General features: G+C 43.7%; 1 protein-coding gene across 1 annotated transcript in view; it reads left to right on the forward strand.

Annotated features, from left to right (window-relative positions):
• NTRK3 (neurotrophic receptor tyrosine kinase 3) overlaps positions 1-14678 on the forward strand; it is a 554024-nt gene that overhangs the window by 481597 nt on the left and 57749 nt on the right. The window contains exon 15 of the mRNA XM_061595098.1: positions 250-493. Within this exon, the coding sequence (XP_061451082.1) occupies positions 250-493 (244 nt within the window). The remainder of the gene's footprint in view (positions 1-249; positions 494-14678) is intronic.

Here is a 14678-nt window from a genome sequence, read left to right on the forward strand (position 1 = left end):
TTTTTTTTCCCCCCCAAAAAATCACCAGTCACTGCAGAAATGTGGAGAAGCGAATTTAAGACTGGAAAAATTACAAACTGAGAGAACAAAAAAAAAACCCAGATCCTTCCATCCCTACCATTTAACCCCAAACCCCCAGTAACCTTCCACGGAGCCCAAGCATTATTCCCTGGCTGGGAAACTGTTTGAAAATGAAGGGCTCTCTTTGCCACCAAATTTAAGCTGTGGTCTTTGCTTTGTCTTCCCCAGGGCACATGGCCCAGATGCAATGATCCTTGTGGACGGCCAGCCTCGGCAAGCGAAAGGGGAGCTGGGCCTTTCTCAAATGCTTCACATTGCTAGCCAGATCGCTTCGGGGATGGTTTACCTCGCCTCCCAGCACTTTGTACACAGAGACCTGGCCACGAGGAACTGCTTGGTTGGAGCTAACCTGCTGGTGAAGATTGGAGACTTTGGGATGTCCAGAGATGTCTACAGCACCGATTACTACAGAGTAAGGTGGCTCTGGTGACAGAGTTTGGAGGAGGGTGGTTCTTTAAAGAATTGGGAAATGACATTGTAGGTGAAACTGCACACTCGTTTCATCATTCCGTACTCAATGCTGGTGCAATATGGATGCAGGGTAGATCTATCATTAGCTATTGCTGATGGCAGCTAAACGGGGCATCTGTGTTCAGAAGCACTACCTTGCCATGCAACAAGAGGAAAGGCATTTTCTCCATGCTGGTGAGTTTCAAAAGGTATGGGTCTGCCCATGGTTGGAAACGGAATGCTGGACAGGATCAGGGGCGGGCAGACTTCAGGCTTGCAAGATCTATTTAGTGTTTTAACTGTGTAAATTAGTGGCTTGGCCAGGTGGGTGTGCACATGGGAGTTAAAGAACAGGGTGCCTCTCAGCGCACAGTCAGCTGAGGAATTTGTCATTAGTAGGAGAACCAAGTTCATGAGCCCTTTCACACAAAAATCAATGCCTGGCTTTCCTCCTCCCAAACATTTGTTTTCAGTTTGTTTGGTGTGGGAGAAGAGTGCTTTTTAGTTAGTGCTACTGTTAAGACTGTTGGGAGCCAGGAACCCTTGCCATGCCACTGCAAATCATCCAGAAAGCCAGCAGTAGATTCTCCTGATTTACCTTCACCCTTCCCATGAACTACATGGTCCCATCTAGAAAGCAGTTCTGATGGCTGTCCCACATTCGGTATCCAAGTGACAATGCGAGAATTATTTCCCTCTTCCCTATTTTATGTTTACCTTTTCTTTTGACAGATTCTCCTTCTACATTTTCTTTTAAATATTAGATAACGGTTGGCGTTTAAATAACTGGCCATAGTAGTAAAGGGTGAATTTTTGTATCATAATATGGAAGGTTCCAACATAACCCTCCCCCCAAAAGATCCCCCTGCATGTAGAAAGCTAGTATGTCAGGGAAAATAGTTCAGTCTAAACTTTTGTTTGGCATGCTGATTTTCTATATGCATGGAATATTTTACACTGAACAGCATCTGGACATGCTAGGGCCAAGCAGATGTGCCTGCTCCATTCATGGGCAGGGACAGTTTGGCAAGATTTCAGGATTGGGGTGGGATGAATTTTGGAGTGGTGGGGGCAAACCGACCCCTAGCAGCAGAGTAGCACCTCTTGGCAGCTGGTATATGCCATTTTGTCTGCCAGATGCCTTAGGTGATGTGTCATTCCAGGACATTCTGGTATAGGGAAGAGTGATGCCATGCTTAGGGGATTCTGTGGAAATAAAATGGCAGGTACTGACTGGCAGTAACCTAGAGTACATGAGCATCTGGGTTACCAGATGTTGCTGGACTACAACTTCTATCATACCCAACCAGATTAGCCAATGATCAGGGATGATGGGAACTGTAGCCCAACAACATCTGAGAACCTAAGGCTGAAGAACATTGACCTAGAGCAGCAGAGCTGTCCCTGCTACTGCTAAAAAGGGGATAATGTGTGACTACCACCTGGCACCCAGTAAGCCTCCTTGAACTTCTGGGGCAATTTCCTTCCCTGTGTTCAAATTGCTCCCAATTTACAGCTCCCTTTTGGCCTCCCACCTCCCACACACCCCTCCCCCCAATTCCAACCCAAAAGGTGAAACATTCAAGGAACTTCCGGACTGTGACTACTTTCAGGTAGGATTCAATCACATACCAGCAAACTGGAACAGGTTCAGAGGAGGGCAATGAGGATGATCAGGGTATAGAAACAAATTCCTATGAGGAGACACTGAAAGAACTGGACATGTTTAGCCTTGAGAGGAGAAGACGGAGGGGAGATATGATCGCCCTCTTCAAGTACTTAATAATAATAATAATAAAATTTTATTTGTTAGTCGCCCATCTGTCCGAGTCAACGGACACTCTGGGCGACGTACAGCAGTTCAAATACAATAAAACAATATACAATCAACAAATCACAACAGCAACATCAATTTATCTAAAACCATCTTTCAATTAATACACCATAAAACTAGTCCACCCCAGAAATCCCATAGGCCTGCCTGAATAGCCAGGTCTTTAAGGCTCGGCGAAAAGCCATCAGGGAGGAGGCATGATGAAGGTCAAAAGGAAGCGAGTTCCAGAGGGTGGGGGCCACAATCGAAAATGCCCTCTCTCTGGTCCGCACCAGCCTAGCTGTTTTCACCAGTGGGACCGAGAGAAGGTCTTGTGAGGCTGATCTTGTTTGGCGGCATAATTGGTGATACTGGAGGTGTTCCTTCAGATAAACTGGGCCGAAACCATATAGGGTTTTAAAGGTCAATACCAACACCTTGAATTGGGCCCGGTAAACAACTGGTAACCAGTGTAGATCTACCAACACTGAGGTGATATGATCCCGGCGACGGCTCTGCTTTATCAAGCGTGCCGCTGCATTCTGTACCAGCTGCAATTTCCGGACCATTTTCAGGGGTAACCCCACGTAGAGCACATTACAGTAGTCTAAACGAAAGGAGACCAGGGCATGTATCACTTGTGGGAGCAGATGTACAGGAAGGTAGAGTCGCAGCCTCTGTATCAGATGTAGTTGATACCAAGCTGCCCGGCTCACTGCCAAGACCTGAGCCTCCATGGACAGCTGGGAGTCAAGAATGACCCCTAGGCTGCGAACCTGGTCCTTCAGGGGTAATTTTACCCCATTGAGCACCAAGTTTAAATCTCCCAACCTTCTCTTATCCCCCACGATTAACACCTCGGTCTTGTCTGGATTTAGCTTCAGTCTGTTCTCTCCCATCCATCCACTTACGGCCTCCAGGTATTTGGACAAGGCATTCACAGCCAACTCTGGTGAGGACTTAAATGAGAGATAGAGCTGAGTGTCATCCGCGTATTGGTGACACTGCAGCCCAAAACTCCTGATGATGGCTCCCAGCGGTTTCATATAGATGTTAAATAGCATGGGGGAGAGGATAGAACCCTGTGGCACTCCGCAGTTGAGAGGCCAAGGGTCTGAAACCTCATCCCCCAATGCTACCCGTTGTTGCCTACCGGAGAGTTAGGAACGGAACCACCGTAAAACAGTGCCCCCTATTCCCAATCCCTCCAGGCGGTTTAAAAGGATACCATGGTCAACGGTATTGAAAGCCTCTGAGAGATCCAGGAGGATGAGGAATGTGTATTCTCCCCTATCCAATGCCCTCCTCATATCATCCACCAGAGCGACCAAGGCTGTTTCAGTTCCGTGTCCAGTCCTGAAGCCCGATTGGAAAGGATCTAAGTAATCTGCTTCATCCAAGTGTGTCTGTAGCTGTTTAGCCACCACTCGCTCAATCACCTTGCCCAGGAATGGTAAATTAGAGACTGGGCGGAAGTTGTTCAACTCTTGGGGATCCAAGGAGGACTTTTTCAAGATGAGCTTTATCATTGCCTCCTTGAGGGCTGATGGCATTGCACCCTCTTCCAAGGACGCATTTACCACTGCCTTGATCCCTTTGCCCAGTCTCTCTTTGCAGCTCATAATGAGCCACTTGAAAGGTTGTTGCACAGAAGAGAGCCAGGATCTCTTCTCGATCATCCCAGAGTGCAGGACATGGAATAATGGGCTCACGTTACAGGAAGATTTCAGCTTGAACATCAGGGATTATGTCCTAACTGTTAGAGCGGTACAACAATGGAACCAATGACCAAGGAAGGTGGAGGGCTCTCCAACACTGGAGGCATTCAAGAGGCAGCTGGACAACCACCTGTTGGGTATGCTTTAAGTTGGATGCTGGCATTGGGCAGGGAGTTGGACTTGATGGCCTCATAGGCCCTTTTCAACTCTGCTATTCTATGATTCTGCGATTCTATGAAATCCAGGTTGCACAATGAAAGTTGATTTGGTGCTGTTGCGTGACAAACCCGCTTTCCCCCAAGAATCAGACTTCATGCAATAAAGAAAGTGATGGGAAATCCACTGGAAAGTGTGGGATTACAGTTGCTTGACGACATCTAACCTTCCCACAAACTAATCAGAATGAATGTTCAATAAACAGTCAACATCATCTAACCTCCCTGCAAACTTTGTGTAAACAAATCAGGATCATTTCATTCATTCATTCATTCATAGGCAATCACTTGTGGCCGAGTAAGATTGTCTTCCTAGATAAGGTCTTTACAGTGGATCTGTAAGTGACTACGGAGGCTAATTCTGGATCCACAAAGCCTCCCACAGTGAGGACATAGGTTTCTAGATGGAAGATGGTAATGATGGGGATTTGTTTTATGTGCCTTCCGCTTAGCTCATTTGTCCCGTTCGCCCTGTATTCGTGCTTCTTCGAAGTCCACAGCACCTTTGATAATAGCCGACCTCCATTTGAGATGTTCATGGACCAAAACTTCCCAGTTCTCTATGTTCATGTTACATTTTTTTTAGATTCGCTTTAAAAACATCTTTAAACTTCTTTTGCTGTCCACTGATATTCCATTTTCCATCCTTAAGTTGGGATTAATGTAGCTGCTTTGAAAGACTGTGATGAGGCATTCGAACAACATGGCCGGTCCAGCGAAGTTGATGTTAAAAGATCATTGTTTCAACACTGGTAGTCTTTGCTTCTTCCAAAATGCCAACATTACTCCATCTGTCTTCCCAAGTAATTTGCAGAATTTTCCAGAGGCAGCGTTGGAGGAATCTTTCAAGAAGTTGGGAGAGCGTTTATAAATGGTCCATGTTTCACAGGCATACAGTAAGGTTGGTAGTACAATGGCTTTGTAAATAAGCATTTTGGTCTCCCTGCGAATATCCTGATCCTCAAACACTCTATGTTTCATTTGGGAGAATGCGGCACTCGCAGAGCTCAGATGATGTTGAATTTCAGCATCGATGTCAGCTTTTACAGAGAGATGGCTGCCAAGATAGGGAAAGTGATCAGCATTCTCCAGCGTCACACCATTAAGCTGGATTGATTTTATTTATTTATTATTTGATTTATATCCCGCCCTTCCTCCCAGCAGGAGCCCAGGGTAGCAAACAGAAATACTAAAAACACTTTAAAACATCATAAAAACAGACCTTAAAATACATTAAAACAAAACGTTAATAACATTTTAAAAAAGCTTTTAAAACATCTTTTAAAAAGGGTTAAAAACATATTATTAAAAAAACACATATTAACAAGCAATTCTAACACAGACGCAGACTGGGATAAATCTCAACTTAAACGTTTTGTTGAAAGAGGAAAGTCTTCAAAAGGCGCTGAAAAGAGCAGAGATGGTGCTACAGAGGGATTAGTTCGCACCTGTTGATGAAGCACTTGGGTTTTTTAATATAAAGTGAGAGCCCAAGCTTTTCATACGCTTCTGCAAAGACATTTAGGATAGTTTGCAGATCTTTCTCTGAATGTATGGAGACTACATTATCATCGGCATATTGAAGTTCTACGACTGAGCAGTCTTATTCAGGAGCCACTCTGCTCACCCTGTATGGGGGTGGGTGGGTAGAAAAGATGCCCTAAATCAGGATAAACTCTCAATAAACAGGTTGTCCATAGCCTTGAGACTTCTGTTGGCACCTTGAAGTAGAGTGGATTTGATTCTGTTGTATGTATAAACTGGGCTTCACTGGCACATAGAGTAAGGAGTGGGCAGAGAGGGGTTACTAAAGGAACCTGAAATCATTGTTCGTGCATGATGGGCTGAGGCACGCTCAGTTTGGGAGAAGCTTATGGCTGAGTAAATTACTATTTGGGATAAGGCAGGACCAGTTTAGAGAAGAGATGTGTTCTGAAGAAATGCAGAATTGTTGATTGTCAGGTCTTCATAAAAAATGGAAATTGCTGCTGCTGGTAGAAAGATCCATTCAGCAACAAGAATGGAATTTCTAGATGAGTTGTAGGGAAAAGGTGTCCCTCCAGATGTTGCTGGACTTCCAACTCCCCTCAGCCCTAACCAGCATGGCCAATGGTCAGCATTCTGTTGTCTACTAACATCTGGAGTGACACAGGTTCCCCACCCTTGTTCTAGAAGATCTTGTCTTCATGATTGCTTCTTCAAATGAAGTGAATCCTACACTTGCATGCACTAAATATGCTATATCCATGACCAGCTTTCTCACACTCCTGTGAACCACAGAGCCCTTTCTAGGCTTTTCATTTATTTATCTTTACATTTCTATCCCTTCTTTCCTCCAAAGAACTCAACATGGCATACACGTTGCTCCCATTCGCTTCCCCATTTTCTCCTCACAACAATCCTGTGAGGTAGGTTGGACTCAGAGAACATGACTGGCCCAAGGTCATCTAATGAGCTACTAGGCTGAGTGGGGATTTGAACCCAGGTCTCCTAAGTCCTAGTCCAACATTCTAACTCAAAGGTGAGGAACCTGTTGTCCTCCAGATATCGGACTCCAGCTCCCATCAGCACCAGCCAGCATGGCTAACCATGGGAATTGTAGTCCAACAACATCTGGAGGGTCACAGGTTCCCCATCCATGCTCTTACCACTACACCACACTGTTTGCAATTCAAAGGTCTAGGAAAGAGCTGGGCTGTATCTTTCTCTTTTTTAAAAGCAATGTTTTTGAATGTTCATGAAGACACTTTCTTGACCTACAAGAGTCATCCCTTGTCAAAAAAAGCATAATGTGAGAAACAGCCCTCATTCCCTAGAAAAGCCATACAATTATATTTTTCCCAAACGTTTCATATGCATATACAACACCCTCATTAATCCGCATGTCATCCCTTTTCTTCATTCCACCGCATGCATTCAACAGTCTCTCCCTCTTCTCTTTTTCTTTCTCCCTCCCCTAGAAACAAGCATTGCTGAGGAACAAGCTGTACATTCCATTCTCTTTCTTTTCTCTGTATCTCTCATTAAAGAGAAGACATTGATAAATTAAAGAGAATCCAGTGGAGGGCAACAAAGATGATTAAAGGATTGGAGGCCATGACCTGCAGAGGGAGATTAAGGAAACTTAATACGTGGGGCTTACAGAAAAGGGAACTGGAAAAGTGACTGATAACTGTGCATAAAATATGGGAGAGGAAATAACAGGCAATTTAGGCCCGACCTCGGTACACTTCATCCAGGACCGACACAATTCAGACAAGGGAATAATTTGTTGGAGGTAGATTGTTGGACGCCATTGTTCGGGAAGGTTCAGAAGGACGCCAGATAAGCTTGCATAGCCTGGGATCAGGGGCAATGGGAGGAGGATCTCTTATAGTCAACCTGTTATTTGACAGTCACAATCTGCAATGTTTGACCCTCTCTACAAATCTCTCCAAGTGTGTGCTCAGCAGTGTAATATAGATATTCACTAATAGACAAAAATGCCTTGTGGTTTAAGAATGTACCTATATCCAACAGATATTTCTATAAAACTTTAAAAAGCAGGGAAATTGGGCAGCTATGTGAATGCACCAGGGGAGCAAGAGACCTGACCCCCTCTCTGAGATATTGTACTGCCCTACAAATTTGTAAAAATGCAAACACCATTTGGGTTAGTCTTTCACAGTCCAATCCACTTCCTGTGTAGCTTGGAAAAATTTAGTAACATGTGCCTCTGAGCATATGGTGAGTGGTGGCAACATCTGAAATAAGCCCAAATAGCAGAAACAAGACATGTGCTGTGCTGATCTTGTTTTAGCTGGGAGGAAGCAACAATATTAAGACAGCTGATATAGTTCAGATAGTCACTTTAAATATGTTTGATATACTTTGCAATTTTAGTGGAGTTCCTTATAGTAAATCATTTTCTTTTGCTTCTGTTTCTGTGAATGTGTGAAGTACAGCAACACTTTGAATAATGTACACTTTAAAAAAAAGTCTAAAACAATTGTGGAATAATGGCACTGACTATTCTGCAGAATAGTCTCCAGTGGACATGAGGAGTATCTCAGTTTGCACAAGATAAAACAATGAGAGGTGAAATATATTCTAGCAAAATTCTAGGTTTGCTCTATGTTTTTAATTGACCATGCCCACCTTCCCATATGTGGAGTGGTTTAAGCATAGCAGGCTGAACACATGCCTCTTGGGCAGGCCAAGTTTGTTTTTTTCCAACAGCTAGGTGCATTGCTTGTAATCAGTCTAATTTTACATCAAGCTTCAATTCCAGATTCAACTGTTCATGCACCCAAAATAGAAATAGAATATAACTTCCAGTTTGAAACACAAAAGACTGTCTTCACTATCATATGATACTGACCAATCAAAACACTTTGAAATTAATAAAAATAAATTTGACACAGATTTCTAGGACGAATAATGAGAGAAATATGCTTTTCTAGGTTAGGTTCTCTGTAGAAACAGTAGTAACACGGGAAAGAAGCAAAGTAAGGAGAAAACCAACAAACATACAAAAATGTAATTCTCCATCTTCAGAAATGCAGTCCTGATTGCAGGTGTTGCCACCACTCACCATATGCTCAGAGGCACATATTACCACATTCTTCCAAGCTACACAGGAAGTGGATTGGACTGTGAAAGACCAACCCAAATTGTGTTTGCATTTTGACAAAATGGTAGGGCAGTACAGTATCTCAGAGAGGAGGTCAAGTCTACCACCCATCCACATCTCTCTCTGGTATTAACACCTAGACCAGTGGTTTCCAAATGTTTTCCCCCACAGACCACTTGCAAATTGCTGATGATTTTGTCAGGCCATTTAATTATTATTTCATTATTATTCTTATTTCATTATTATTTTCTTTCTGTTACAGTAGGGCCCCGCTTACCGGCGCTTCGCTTACCGGCGTTTTCCGCTTTTGCGGCATTTTGTGGCATTTTTGCGCAACGTGCCCCATTAAAGTCGATGGGGTTCCGCCTTATGGCGATTTCCGCTTTACGGCGATTTCCACTTTACGGCGATTTCCACTTTACGGCGATTTCCGCCTTATGGCGATTTCCGCTTTACAGCGATTTCCACTTTACGGCGATTTCCACTTTACGGCGATTTCCACTTTACGGCGATTTCCACTTTACGGCGGGGGTCCAGAACGGAATGCGCCGTATAAGCGGGGCCCTACTGTATAGCAATTGTAATGTGCCGTATTAGATGCTGTGTGACCTTTAATGGTATTTTTATTGCTTTTTTTAGTTCTTATATCGTATTACAATTTATTTGTTTAAAATATTTCTATTCCGCCCTTCTACCCTGTAATAGGGCACTCAGGGTGACTTACAAAAATAAAATCAAACACATACATAATAAAATTGTAAACAATAAAATCACAAAACATTAAAATACATAAAATACAATTAAAATACATAAAATACAATTAAAATACATAAAATACCACACACACACTCACACACATATAGGGAGTGGTATTAAAGGAGACTACAAGGGTAAAATTTAATGTAGTAGGCACAAAATCAGTGTCAGGCTCTATAGAATACAGATTGTAAGTGTTCCTCACAGACAAGCCACAGGCCACTTGGATGAAGTTCACAGACCGCTGGTGGCCCATTGACCACAGTTGGGAACCCCAATCTAGAAAACCTTTCTCTAAGGAACTCAAATCAATATACATAGAGTTGCCTCATTTTATTCAGGAACAACCCTCTAGGCTAAGTGATTACTGCTCAAGGTTACCCAGCGAGCAACATGGCTAAGTGAGGATTTGAACTCCAGTCTGTCTGGTCCAGTTGCAGCACTCTAGCCACTATGCAACCCTTCTCCAACTTGGTGCCATCCAGATGTTTAGGATTGCATTCCTGATCATTCCTAGCCATTGGCCATGTTGGCTGGGGCTGATGGGAATTGGAGTCCAAAACATTTGGAGGGCATAAGGTTAAGGAAAGCTACACTATACCATGCAGGTGTGAGTGTGTGCTTAATGATCTTGAACGTTTTGCATTTATCCTTTAGGTGTATGCTGCTTGGCTGTGACTTAGACCAGGCCTGCACAATTTGCAGCCCACAAAACTGAGCCCACCAGCCACAGCAAATTACAACAAGATAAAAGCAAATGAAAACCTGAAAAATGCAAACGAGGAATAGAACTAACAAAATCCTGTGGAATCTAAAATGCCTGGGCAAGTAGGAAGATAATCACTGGGTAACCTTGAAATGTTGGTGTCAGGCATGCCTCCTTCTGGAGGACATTCCATTTTCTGGAAGCCATTACAGAAAAAGTCCTTGTCTAAGATAGGGATGAGCAAGAATGTCACTAAAATTAAACTGGGCATTGAACATCCCAATAGTTTGCATGATTGCTGTCTTTGCACACCAAACCTGAATACTGCAAACTTCCATAGCTTTTCTTGATGCTGGATTGGACTGACCAGCCTGTGTCTTTGCTTTGCTAAGGTAAAACTTTCCAGCCTGTGCCTTTGCTTTGCCAATGAAACTGACTTTACTGAAATGGTAAAATCAGAAGATAATAGAAAATAAAGGAACACAGAATGGAACCACCTGCCAGTTTGACAGAATGCAATTGAACTGGCACCAACAAGCTGATCCCATCCTTTATCTGGAGTAAAGACACACTTATTGTTCTGCTGGTTCCAGTGTGTCTCTACCTCTCTTTTCTGAAAACAAGGGCACATGACACTAGTTAAACCCCAGCCCTTTTTACTGTAAAACCTGGTAGGATCCGCTTGAGTGCATTTTTTAAATTCTCTTCAAAGAGATTTCACAGCTGATTGGCAGAGCAAACCATTCCCCCTCCAGGTGTGACCAAAGGAAACACTTTGCTGTAGGCGACTAGTGTGCTCACAGCCTAGGATTGAACAAAATACACTTCAGTGATACATTGAAGGATCTCCTAGCAATTGAGAAGAACCTCTTCATGGATTCAGATTTTTAGTACCCAGGGCAGGAAACCCAAGCAAACTTGAGTTTCATGTGATTTCACTGAAATGCTTTTGTGAGTGTACATGCCAAATTTTCCCTGAAGAATGGCATTCCTGCCTTGTGCGGGGGCATGCTTGCCATCCCCCCACTCTTTGGGAAGACTCGGGAATATTCCTGAAGGTTTGAGTGGGGTCAGGTGGGGTCTCACGACCTATAGGAAAGAAGGGACGAGCAGGATTTAAAAGCCCGCTCCTCCCTTGCAACTTGCCTCTTTAGCCTTGTGGCACCCACCCTACCACCCTTTTCAGTATGGGCTTTGCTAGTCGCCAGTTGAGGCTGAGTAGGAATTTGGGGGGGGGATTCTGATTTCAGAGTGCCTTTCATTTTGCCTACTCCATACTGCTTGGATTGATTCAATTGGCCTTTCGGAGGGTTGAGGTCATCTAGCTTGGGCTGGCATGGAATTCAGGCAGGTGAGGGAGCAGGGGGTAAAAACAGGAGAGTGAGCCATTTGGGTAAAGGGAACCATCAGTGCTGAAGGTCTGGTGGGGATCTGGTGGGTGTCCTTGTGGGACCAACTTGCGCAGCGGGGTGAATGCCTGTATGGCAGGGCCACGCTGCAGAGGTTGGAACCACATACCTGGCTCTACTAGCAAGGAGGGACTGGTTCTCCCACATCCTTGACTGGTGGGTTACAGTCCGCAGTGACTGACATGTACAGAGGACTGGAGGGAATACTCCCTCACAGTTAGGTTTGTCCTCACCTGCCCGAAGCGGTTTGAATCTGGTTGTTTGGATTAAATTGGCTAAGATTTCCTTATTTGTTATATTTTAATAAATATAACATTATTCCATCTCTGTGTCACGAGTCTTCCTTGGTGTGGTGGCAATACAGCAATTTATCATTTTCAGGGGGAAAGGCTGTAGAGAATTCAATCTGAAGGCTGACATTGATGTGGCAGTTCTAAAGCTCACTGTAGTCTGCCAGGTTAGTTAAAATCCACCAGACCTCTCTCTCTCTGTCTCTCTGTATGTGTCTGAGCACAAGTGATGCAATGCATGGACACATTTCAGGCTCAGGATCAATGCCTGGCTCTTTGCTTTCATTTCTGTGTTTGTTTGTTTTTTAAAAAAACTTTCAAAACAAGGAGGGAGGAGCACCATCTGGCTCATGCCTAAGTGAGAAAGCAGTTTGCAAAGGTGAACTGCTTAATTTCCTGCAACACGCCTGAGTACAACAAACAGACATTTATGTAACAAAAGCCGTGGCAACAGCCTTCTTCTCCCCATAAGTCTCTCCATGTTCTGCCTGAAGACAGATGTGTCCTTTCCTATGCAGATCACCTAGGAATGTGTTCAACTGTTTATCCTGCTTTGACAGGACCGGAGGATTTTGTTTTATAGTTTGGGAAGATTATTTTTTAAAAAACACACATACACACACAAACTTAATGAGATTAGAGGTAAAATTTCAAGCAGTGGAACAAGTAAAAAGGAAACTATCTGATTTGCCACCTTCACATTTCAAAGTCACAAACATCGCCCTGGGCTGTGCTCTTGATATCCCTTCCTTAGAGGCAGAGGTATGTGAAGCCTACCCCTTTATTTTTGCATAGATTTTCACCTTCTCATACTTGGTTCAGGATATTTATCTGCAAATACCCATATCTAGTTGTTGCAATGCAGTTTGGAATCATGGTTGAATATCACTACAGTGTATATTATCTTACCCCCAGTGGGCTTAATCTTCTTGGCACTTTGTCTTTCATTGGCAATGACTAGAAAACCCCTGCCTATCACCTACACAGAATCTGCAGCTTTTGTGTCAGAAACTTAAAAGCACAGGTGTTTGTGGTTACTGTGAAATCAGGGGCAGCAAAAAACATCTGCCCCTAATCCAATGATATTTTTCGTGGTGTGAAAGTTTCAGTTCATCAATAGCATCCTCCTGTTCATAACAGCCACATTCATTTTGATGGATGCAGCAGACCTAGATAAACATCCCTGGGTGTGTATAGATTTGCTTCCTCTGATGAAGTGAATGGTCATCCTGTGCACACATATGGACTCTTTGTGTACATTGGAGGACACTCAGAGCTGGCAAAAGGGATGATCATTCTTGATGCACAGATCAGATTCCACAAGCCCATATCAGAGTTTTCCTATTGTCACTTTGGGAATAGCTTTCTCTCATGGATCGTTGCCTCCCATAACCAATTCTGAAACCCAGTTGCACACTGGATCTGGATACTCATTAAATGGAGCCTCAGGGTGACTGGCAGCTTCTCAAATAGGGAAAGGAGTGAATCCTCAGAGTCAGTTCATACATTATATTTTCATTGTGTACTTTGCACCCACCAAAATAGCTTTTTATTTCCATGGAGTCTTCAGTGTGGGGTGTGGCAAAGTTCAGTTTTATTTCCCCCATGTTGTTTAACATCTCCATGAAACCCCCGAGTGGGGTCATACTGAATTTTGGAGTGCATTGTTATACTCGGGGGTTACAGCAATATGCTGATGATACACAGCTCTGTTTCTCCTTTGCATCTGCATCTGCAGGTGTGGTAGTGGATGTGCTAGTCTGGCCTTGGTAATGGACTGGATGAAAGTCAATAAACTGAAGCTTAATCTGTATAAGAATGAGGTGCTTTCAGTCTGTGCTTTCCTAAACTGGATGGGTAGGATTTGGGCTCCTCTGGATGGGGTTACACTTCTTTTGAAGGAGGAGCTCATAGCTTGGGGAAACTTCTGGATCCATTGCTGTTGCTCGAGGCACAAGTATCCTTGGTGGAGTGAAGTGCCTTCCATCATCTTTGGCTAATGACCTAGTTATACCCCTATCTGGACAGGGACAGCCTAACTTCTGTTGTTTATGGTCTGGTAACCTGTAGGTTTGATTACTTTAATGTGCCATATATGGGGCTGCCTTTGAAGACAGTTTGGAAAGCCGATGCAGAATTTAGCAGCCAGGTTCCTGGTTGGGTTAACACAATCTAATCATTTAACACTAATCTTGGCATGACTGCATTGCCTACCAAATAGTTTCTGGATTCAATTCAAATTGCTGGTTTTGACCTATAAAGTCTTATGAGGCTCAGGACTCCAATACTTCAACCAACATCTCTCTTCATATGAACCAACCCAGAGCCTCTGTTCATCATCTGTTCATCATCTGAGGTTCTTCGCCATGTGCCCCCTTCAAGGGAGGTGTGGGGTGGTGGAAAAAATGAGAACGGGTCTTCTCAGTGGTGATTCTCCGCCTGTGGAACGCTTTCCCCAGAGAGGCTCTCCTGGCACCATCACTACTATCTGTTTTTTGAGGCACTAGGCAAAAACATTATTATTCACCCAGGCTTTAGGCCCTTAATTTGGAGGATACTTAGGTATGTTTGTAGCTTCTTCTTCTGTTGCTTATCTTTTTAATGGGATGGGTTGAGTTCCAAAGCATG

This window comes from Rhineura floridana, chromosome 14, assembly GCF_030035675.1.
Source record: "Rhineura floridana isolate rRhiFlo1 chromosome 14, rRhiFlo1.hap2, whole genome shotgun sequence".
Lineage (NCBI taxonomy): Eukaryota > Metazoa > Chordata > Lepidosauria > Squamata > Rhineuridae > Rhineura > Rhineura floridana.